This window comes from Plectropomus leopardus, chromosome 12, assembly GCF_026936395.1.
Source record: "Plectropomus leopardus strain MGB_pleo_1.0 chromosome 12, ASM2693639v1, whole genome shotgun sequence".
NCBI classification, from domain to species: Eukaryota; Metazoa; Chordata; class Actinopteri; order Perciformes; family Serranidae; genus Plectropomus; species Plectropomus leopardus.
Genome location: NC_142187.1, coordinates 14,776,548 through 14,786,860, shown reverse-complemented (window position 1 = coordinate 14,786,860; position 10,313 = coordinate 14,776,548). Strand labels below are relative to the sequence as shown.

At 37.3% G+C, this 10,313-nt stretch overlaps 1 protein-coding gene across 1 annotated transcript; it reads left to right on the top strand.

Moving 5' to 3' along the window:
* The first annotated feature begins 712 nt into the window (after positions 1 to 712).
* Positions 713 to 10,030, top strand: LOC121951831 (uncharacterized protein C1orf21 homolog). The gene is made up of 7 exons (XM_042498316.2): positions 713 to 803; positions 961 to 1,134; positions 2,417 to 2,558; positions 4,865 to 4,944; positions 6,942 to 7,012; positions 7,187 to 7,250; positions 9,090 to 10,030. The coding sequence occupies exons 3-7, from the start codon at positions 2,468 to 2,470 to the stop codon at positions 9,126 to 9,128; spliced, it is 345 nt and encodes a 114-aa protein (XP_042354250.1). The 5' UTR covers positions 713 to 803; positions 961 to 1,134; positions 2,417 to 2,467; the 3' UTR covers positions 9,129 to 10,030.
* The last annotated feature ends 283 nt before the right edge of the window (positions 10,031 to 10,313 follow it).

Here is a 10,313-nt window from a genome sequence, read left to right as displayed (position 1 = left end):
AAGTAATGTGGTTCTGGAGAGAGACCTGGCCAAATGTGATCTACATATAAAAATAAACTGTTAAATCGCTCTCTTTTTTTCTTTTTATATATAACAAATGTTTCACAAATCTAAAGATGTGATTTATATAATATTTAGCATATCTGGAATAATCTAATGTTATGTTATCTATGTCTAAGTGTGGTGGTTTTTGATATGGACCAGGTCCGGTGTGGTTGAGATTTGAAATCGCAGTGAAATTTCCCTTTTTGTATTTTCATAAATATTAGAAAGATATTACAAATTTCATAGCATGGTTTTTTCACTCTTTTCGCCTCTTGATTAATGTAGTCTAAATGTGAAAAAAGCAGTGATATGTTCCCTTTTTTGTTTTTGCATTTTCACATATAAAATAAAGGTTCCACATATCTTAAACTGTGTTCTAAATAATATTCGACCTTCCTGGGATAATTAGGTCCAGATGTGACAAGTCTTAAGTGTAGTGGTTTTTGATCTGGACCTGGTTTAATGTGGTTGAGATGTGGGGAAAAAAGCAGTGAAATCTCCCATTTTTTTGCATTTTCAAAGATAAAATGAAGGTTTTGCAAAACTGAAAGTGGGTTTTAGACAGCGTTGAGGTTTTACTTCAAACGTCTAACATGCTTAGATTCACAAAATGAGGCGCAAAGAGCCGATGGGTCATTAAAGAATGTAAGTCACTTTTCCCTTAATTTTCCCCTTAAGTGCTAAATCGGAAGATACCAATCGGAAGCTAACTTCAGCGTCGTTGAAACTTCGTAGTCAAATTCCCATCGCATTGAAAGGTAGCATGCTTCCAGAAATTTAAAAATGGAGAGGATTTCTTGTGGTTTGCGTGGTGAAAAATAGTAATCTCTGAAAGAAAAATATATATTTTCTAGATTTGCATTAGCTGTTGTTTGACTCGCTTCTTCATTTTGGCTTTTTTTATGACTTTAAAAGGGCAGCGGGCCATGAGCTCCGGCAGACAGCTGGCAGACGGACTGACTGCAGCTCCACTGCTGATGCCTGTATTGAGCCGAGAGGTGCAGATGATGCGGTCTGTCTGGCTCCTCCGTCTGGAGTGAAGCCTCTCTGAACTAAAACCAGAGGAACCATCATGGACAAACCACAGAGGTAATTCACTGCACGTTTATGTTACTATGTATTGTTTGTTTGACCCCGTATATGTGAAATGCTCTCGTTGTGATCGTGTTATGGCTGCTCTTTTCGCACCTTCTTTTGTTATTATTTGTTTAAGGAACCACGATCGCTATCACCTCTCCCTGATGTTGTGAAATGAGATGATTTTGCAGCTTAAAGGAAATGCATTTCCTCTCACATCTCTTTCTTATTTGCTCGCCAAAAATGGTATGAGGTAACCCAGCGATGCATCGGTAATGGACTGCAGCTTTTTTTTTTTTTTTTTTCATATAAATGTACAGTGAGGAGGATAGTGATGCGACTCTGCAGCTGGACTCAGCTGTGCGATATAACGTGAATCGGTGCTCATTTTCCATGCAAAACACAACCGAGTGATTTGGTCCAGCACGCCGTTATGTGAGCCATATTGCTGCGGGTTTTACAAGCCGATATAACGATGGAGATGCGAGCACTTATGCGCGGCCACAGTTTAATCCTCTGAAAACCCCCATTCAGTGATAGAAACGACCCGGCGGCTTGGCACAGTGGCATCCTGACAGCCTGAAAGGCCTCATTGTTGCGGTGCAGCTGGCGCCGCCGCGCGCACCTTCTGATTGGTGTTTTCCCAGACCGGCGTGTGCGTGATTCCCAAACACCAGACCGTTTATCTATGTTTTTTTTCTTTCATGAATATATCACTCGCCTGTTTTAATCCTAGGGTGGGGCACTTCATGACTAATTGATTATGAGAAATAAGTGATTCCCAAGCTGGAGTTGAGGGGAATTCAGACCAGTTTACTTCCTTTTCTTGAAGAGGTCTGCTGGTAATGATAATTACAGGGACCACACTCTCCACTGGATGTCTCTAGTAAAGACAGATGCTCCTCAGATGATTTCCCCAGAGACAAAATACTAATCAAGAGGCCTGTCTGCAGTGGTGGAATGTAGAGAAGTACATTTACTCAACTACTTAAGTACAAATTTGGAGTACTTGTATTTTACTTGAGTGTTTTCTTTTTTTTATGCCACTTTATATATGTAATCAGATAATCAGCATGCAACATGGCTTTCCTTGCAAGTTCTGGGACATTTGACATTTTGCCCTGCACACAGTAGTTGCCTCAGACCAATAAAAAAAATGCTGTTTCATGTAAAGCACATTTATAGCGACATCTCAGTGGCATATTCAGTGACTAGCTGCTAATATTTATGGATTACCTGATGTCCCAAATTATCTGACCTCACCCCATGTAACCATACTTTGTCACCTCCTCAGGTGTGCCTGTAATGCTCAGGGGTGAGGAGGAGAGCAGCTGAGGAGGAGGAGATGGGCTGCACCTCTGCCAAGCAGGTGTCTGCCGTGCCCAACGGTGAGGAGGGCCAGAATAAAGCCTACAGCAACGGGGACCTCCTCTCTGGTCAGTCTGTTTACTGCAGATAGTAACCACGCATATTAAAGGCAAATGCACATGAAAGGTCTTTTTTAAACTATACAAGGTTTGACCATCATTAAAAAAAACAACGCTGGTCTATCAGTACAACTAACAATTAATTTCACTATCAATCAATGTGTCAGTAATATTATGCTAATTACTGGGTCAATGAAATGTTAGAAAATTATGAAAAATGTCACAATTTCTGGGAGCCAAAGTGATCAGTCTTCAAATTTCCTGTTTTATCTGTCCAAGAGTCAAAAATCCTCATGTATTCATTTTATTATTATTAAGAAGAAAAAAAGTTACACATTCGGACATTGGAGAAGCTGGAACCAATAATTGTTTAGCACGTTAGCTTGAAAAATGCCTGAGGAACCCTCTTTGTTTTCCAAAAATGATTATTAAAATTGTTGCCGTTTAATTTTCTGTTGATTTTGGTTGATTAAGCAGCTTGAATAGTTTAAGCTTTCTTATAAGTATATTAGTTATATATAAAATCTGTATATATGTGATATATGTAAAAACAAAAACAAAAAACAAACAAAACTGTAGGTAAAAGAAGTACAAAAAAGTGCACATTTCTGTTCTGAGAAAGAAAAGAAGAACAAACAGCTTTGCACTAATGTGTGTTTTCTCAGGTTTCATTTCAAGTTCTTGTATGATCTGGAAGCCAAATGGGAGAGAAAAGTTGTCCCTTTAAAGCACTTTTCTCTTCATATGTATTTTTTTGGCGTTTTGAGAGAAGGCAGACGTCTCTACGGCTGATGCTTTCAGCACTCGACAGGTCACATCAAAACAATATCACTGATAAACAGCACTACAGTTAAGAGGAAAATTATGTGGGGTTTTTTTGGGGGGGGGGGTCCCTTAAATTGGATTTTCAAAACAATTTAAAGTGTCAGGATTAACCTCTGAACTCTTGATAACCGGTAAACTATCAGAGAAGCTTTAGTGCTTTATTATTTGCAAAATGGTCAAACAGTTATACCGAAGATAAATGTCTAATATTGTCTCAGTTATCAAAGCTGCTACAGAAAAATAATAAAGTGAAACTGCGAGCTTCAACAATAACATGCTCAGCATTAAAGGAATGGATTTTTTAAAGTGGGGTTGTATGAGGTACTTATCTATAGTCCGTGTATTACCAACAGTCGATGTCAGTTGGAAAGACCAGACGTTGGAGTACTGACATGGAAGCTAAACAACATGCTGCTGTGCAGGCGGCTAGAAACATGTTTTTTAGACACCTAGAGAATGAATATCAATTTAACCCTTTAACACCTGGATCGACATAAATGATCTCATTCTATGTTCAGGCGCCTTTCACAAGCATTTAAAACTTCTGAAACTTAAGAAAATTGGTTTGATTTCTTTCAAACACATGGGGGAAAATGCACTGAGCACCATGACAAGAAATTGGAAAAATGGGGGAGATTATTAGATATTAAAAAAAAAAAAAAAAAAAACAGGGAAAATTTCCAGAGAACTGTATTTATAAATCTTATAATTATATATTTAAAATTATGGCAAAGAAAAAAACATATTTTTTAAATGATTCTTTTTCATTTTTTTAGCGCTGTCTCAAGGTAATTTTCTTGTTTATTTTTAAATTGCATCCATCTTCTTCCCGTGCTTTTGAAAGAATTGAAGCCAATTTGCTCAGGTTTCAAAAGGTTAAGTGTACCTTTGATTAAAAAAAAACAGCTGCTGGTTTGGTTTATTTGTGTTATTCTGTGAATTTGGCACTCTAAACACACACACACACACACACACACACACACACATATATATATTTAAATTAATTAGAGATTAGATTGACATCTACTGTACATTATAAACCATGGATAAGCACTTCACACAACCCCACTTGAAAAAATCCGACCTGTCCCTTTAATCTGGTGTGTTATGACAGCGTGAGTCCATCAGGCCATCGTTACTATGCAGTGTAACTGTATTTTCATTTCCTCCTCTCTACATGCGTGGGAGTGGGATAGAGGAGGGGGCTGTGCATGTGTGGGAGAAAAGATGGAGAGGCAGAGAAAAGAAGAGAATCAGGCTGACAGCTCATGTGTTCGCAGCTCGCCAACCATTGTTAAGAGAGGATTTAGTCCAGAGCGTGAGAACTCAAGCACATAATTACTTTGCCAAGTACTGAACTGTGAGAACTATTAACCCGGAGGATTGTGCTGATCGGGGCGGCTGTGAGTGTGTCGTCCTCTGCTGCTGTGTATTAATACGAGGAGATGTGCTCCCCTCTGCCTCTCTGTCTGTCTCCCACTCTGTCACAGATGAGTACAAGATGAAGGGAGTGGAGAAAGTCAAGTACATCAGTGGAGACGAGGGAGGAGTGGACGGCCAGGACAGCACAGTGCGTGGCTTTATTTCACTCTTTGCATTCTGTTTTACGTCTGTAACGGGACACTTGCTGGTTTTTATGATGCCTTCTATCCATCTGTAAAAATATTTAATTTGTAATTCAAATACATCATGACAAAACCTTCATATTCAGGAACATTTGATCAGGTTTTGGAGCTCAGTGCTGCATACATTTGCAAATTAATGGAAAAAGGTGAATGAGAGTAACACAAAAATGCTTAAAGATATTGGAATTTGTATTAATATCACACATTTGTTTTAGGGCTGGGCGATATGGCTTAAAATGTTATCACGATATAATTTACATATCAGTTGAAATTGATAATTATTGTGCTAAAAAAGTCAAATCCTTTTTTTTGTTTCAAGTTTAAAGGCTTATATTTGCTCCTGAGGGAAAGTTAAAGAAACTAGAGGGTTAATTGTGGTTTCAGCTATCATTTATTGTCAAAATACAGTCATTTTTAGATTAAAACAAAACATATAATCAAATTAATATCAATATATAGACAAAGAAATCACAACTCTGGCATGTCAAACCCTTTGTTCAGACTGTATAAACAATTTTGTGTGTTTTAGCAGACAGTGTTAAAAAATATATAAACAAAACATAAATCTCAACTGTGGTCAGTATTTCTGCAAAAGCTTTACACCCACAATAATAATTTATGCCATTTCTCAATCAAAATAATAACAGAAGACGAATGTTTATGATGTTGTAAAGTAGCGTGGGATCTTTTTATGGCTGGGCGATATGGATTAAATTAAATATCATCATATGTTTGACCAAATACCTAAATATAAATATTGCGCTGATATTATAGGGTTGACTGTTGGTCAAAATATTTACACAGTGAGATTTTTGAAAAATAATCATCAGTATGACGATATAATGACCGAGTAACGCTCGATTCAGAAAATCCCATCACTTTACTTTAATGCAGCCTAAAAAGCTAGGAACAGAAAACACTTAAGATATTACAATATCCGAAATCTGAGACAATATCTAGACTCATTTCACAATACTGATATAATATCAAGATATTGCCCAGCTCTAGTGTGTTATGTAAACATTTTCTAATAACTTATTTTAAGAGTGTAATTGGTTTATATAAACTCTCATGTGATTACTCTTCTTATATTTAAATTGTCATTATTATAAAATTTTCAGCCCAGTTGTTGGCATTGTACGTTTCTGAAAACCAAAAACACATTACATTTGCATGTTTCATACGTATCATATCAAAGTACAAAAAGTATGTGAGCTGACTGTCATTTGGAGGTGGAACATGTCATGAGACATGTCACCTTGGCAGCATGCCTGCAGACCTGCAGACTAAGTCAGAGACCAACAATAAAAGTTGTGATTTTTGAGGCCATTGCTGTTTGTAGCTAATTTTTGGGCATCAAATGTGGGTGTTGTGTAGCGCCTGTTTCTACTTCTGCAGTGGGGAAAAGCAGCTGTCTTTTGCTGAATCTTTGCTGCGTTTTGTGACGAGAAAGTGGATTGTAAAACTGTAGTTTTTTTTTTACCAAGACATTTCTGTATTTCCTGGTGGGATATTGCCAGAAAATGCAGTTTTATTTTACTGAATCATTGCTGTGTTTCTTGGTAGGACAATACCATGAAAAGTGATTGTTATTTACAAAGACATCGCTGCATGTCTATCGAGGACTGGGACACCCAAACTGGGTATTTAAAGCAAAAGCACAATCTTTTCTTAACTGTAACTAAAAGGTTTTCTTTCCTGAATCTCTCCATGTGTTGCTGAAATGTTAAGTTTCACTGTAAAGTTTCAACATTTCCACTACATAATAACATGCAAATGTAATGTATCTGTAGTTATGAGTTTGCATTAGTTAGTGTACACTACCAATTTTTTTGTGGCTGAGAATAATACAATGCTTAATAATGCATTGTCTGTGTGTGTGTGTGTGTGTGTGTGTGTGTGTGTGTGTGTGTGTGTGTGTGTGTGTGTGTGTGTCCTGCAGGAGAAAAGTGCTCTCCTCGGTAAAGGTCAACAAATGGATGAAACAGGGTCAAATGGAAATGGAAAGATTCTGTAAGTGTCACTAACTGATGATGCTATTTGTGCGTTTACAATAGCACTAACATCTATTATACTACATGTATATATGTTGTGCAGTACTATTGTGTTTGTCAGACATCATCTAAACTTTTCGTCATGTCCTTCGTAATGCCAAGCCGTAACCTGTTGTACCGTTTTCCTTCGCAGGAGTATCCACTCCTCAGAGAGTCAGCAGGAATTCTTTAGGATGCTGGATGAGAAAATTGAAAAAGTAAGAAACAACAATCTGTCATTATAAAAGCGCTACTATTTGTTTCTGTGTTTTGTAGCAAAAAAGTTCCTTCTAAATGACATAATGGAGGTTAATCCTATCACTGCAACAAATCTGTAGCGAGTGAGGACACAGCAGATGACAGGATGATACCTAAAAAAAAGCCCTAATCTGTCATGTCCTGTGCTTTTCAGTAGTGTGGTTATTTATGTTGTTGAAAACAACATGTTTCACTGAGTGGTTTTAAGCTGGGCCTCGTGATTGTTTCATGGCATAAAGGGGCAGTTCAGTGATATCCTGTGTTTCAGAGTATCAGTCTTGCATTATTCTATACTTTTTCTCATTGTCAACAAATGCCATGAAAAGAAAATAACATTGAATTTCTTCCACTAAAAAGTATTCTACGTGTATCTAAAGCCTGATGTAGCTCATTCCTATGTGACACAAAGATCTCTTGTTGTATATAAACTATTTTAACACAGCAATGAGCCACACATGTTCTTTCATTATGCTGAGCACAGCCTGCCCAAAATACTCGCCAGCTGGATGTGTATTTATCCACTGCTAAAAATAGTCCCCCAGCAAATGCACCATTTACCCCTGTTTTAGTAATCTTTGCTAAAACAAACAGTGGCCAGCTGATAAGAGACATTTTTAAGTCTTGTTTTTATGTAAATATTTTTGTAATTTTTTTGTTTTATATCTTCAAAAGAAAAAAACTCTTTTTTGGTTTGTCGAATATGAAATAACGCCAGCCTTATCCTCTCTGCTTTGTTTCTGTCTGCAGTTTGTGTCTTCTGTCTTAGACAGAAGATATTTAAAATGCAACATGTCTTGTAGCTGCATTTTTGTTTGGTTAAAGGGAACCTATTGTGCTAGTTTTTCAGGTTCATAATTGTATTTTGGGGTTTCTAATAGAACATGTTTACAGGATATAATGTTAAAAGAAACTGAAGTTTCTTCATACTGTCTAAGCTACAACACCTGTATTCACCCTCTGTCTGAAACGCTTCATTTTAGTGCCTGGATCTTTAAGCTCTCCTCTTGAAAAAGCCCAGTCTGCACTGATCGCTCAGTGTTTCCGGGTCTTCCATATCTTGGTATCTCTGCAACATCATTAGAGCCCAAGAACGTCTTAATTGGAGAATAGCAGCACTTTCTACTGTTAAAAATAACCAATAAAAGCTTCTAAAAACAATTCAAACATGTTCCAGCAGGAATATGATCCATAATCAGGATAAATTAACATCACTTCAACCAAGTTTACATGTTTCCCTGACGTTAGCATGTAGCTACATGTAGCTGTGTACTTGCATCACAAAAAGCATCACAGTGGATTTCATTCATTATAATTTGAATAACGTCTGGGGATTTTAAATATATTTGCCATTGCATGATGTACTGTTTAGACTATAAATATTGTGATACTAATTCATTGGGCTAAGCCTTAGGAATAAGAAATTCATACTAATTAACTAATAACTAATTTTTTTTCCACAAGTACAATTATTCTCCATGTGCAATTGGTGTATATATTGTTTGTACATATTTGATATATATACTTTTTTTCTAGACTGTGAGTTGTTGGCACCTTGTAACTTTATGTTACTATTTTGCACTTTGTTTTCTTATTTACTTGGCACCTTGTTTTTTATTATTCAATTTTTTTTAATATTTGTAATTATTTTTGACTATTATATTGTTCTTTTTTATCCCGCACCTCATAGCTGCTGTAACACTGCAAATTTCCCCACTGTGGGACTAATGAAGGATTATTTTATCTTAATAAACGAGACTAAAAATGTAACGTGCACTAACATCTGTGTGTTTGGTTCACAGGGCCGGGACTACTGCTCAGAGGAGGATGATCTGACATAGCACTGTGGTCGTATATCCAACAGCTCCGATACGAAAGAACTGTGATCGCAGTGCTACAGCTGGACCGTATCATGTGTTACCATGTGGGGGGGGGGGACTGTCCCTTGTAAGTACACGCCTGAGAAAAACGGATTACTGACTTGAATCAAGCACCTTTTTGCTCTCCTGCACACAACCTCAGTTCCTGCTTATATATCAACCAAGAGAGAAATGACCACAATTCAAAGATGGTTTATAACTTTTACTTCCTTAATGAAGCCATTGCAAGATGACAGAGATGTTGGGATTTTAAGATACACCTGCTTTTCTTTCCCTCCCTGGATATAAGTCCTGGACCGTGGCCACCACTGAGACTTTCCGTAGACATTTGAAACAAACTGTCGCACATATACATTTCCAGCAGAAGCAACCAGTGCTCTCATGGAGACTCAAAGTGAAAATAACCTCTCTATCTGCATCATTTTGAAAATTTCGTCCTTGAATGCCTCCCTAAAAAGTCAAGTTTGAAAACTTCCTGCATTCCAAGACACAGTATGAACCTCTTTTCTACAGTATGTTGGCCGGTGCAGTGTGTTTGTCTGTCCATGTCTGTTTCTGCGATGATGTAGAGTATTTATGTTGAATAAGGCTCAGGGTTGAAGTGTTGTAATCTCTGTCTCATGTAGTCGAGTCCTTCCTCTCATTTAGACACTGTTGCACCATTAAAGAGACACTCATGCACTCACACAGCAGGGTTACTCATGTCCCCTGTTTCAGTATACGTCCCGTGCTGACCCTGCAGGGTGGACACTGCTACGTCACACATAAGTCTGATTTTGCTCACCAGTGTTATGTTGTTGTGTTCAGTTTCTATGTTGAATTTTTGTTTTTCTAGAAAAATAAAAAGTGTTTTCGGTAACTTATCCATTCATCTGACAATGTTGTGTCACTTTAAAGAAAAGCCAAAAGAACAAAGCGCCAGATGACTCGTTTTGTCAACAATAATACTCCCTGCAGCTCAGCTAGTTGGCATTATTCAAATTAATACCCCATTACTGCATTTATCAACATTATGAACTGGAGCTTGTGAAAATAATTAAATTTGGTGATAACATTAAGTGAAATCTCAATGCACGTAGGAATTAGAGCCAAACTGATACACTGGCATGGCAGATATTATCAGACAATTTGAGCATATAGTTTTTT

Coding starts and splice junctions, on each gene's coding strand:
- LOC121951831 (XM_042498316.2), top strand. CDS start 2,468: ATGGGCTGCACCTCTGCCAAGCAGGTGTCTGCCGTGCCCAACGGTGAG. Junction 2,559..4,864: donor CAACGGGGACCTCCTCTCTG/GTCAGTCTGTTT, acceptor ACTCTGTCACAG/ATGAGTACAAGATGAAGGGA. Junction 7,251..9,089: donor TGGATGAGAAAATTGAAAAA/GTAAGAAACAAC, acceptor TTTGGTTCACAG/GGCCGGGACTACTGCTCAGA.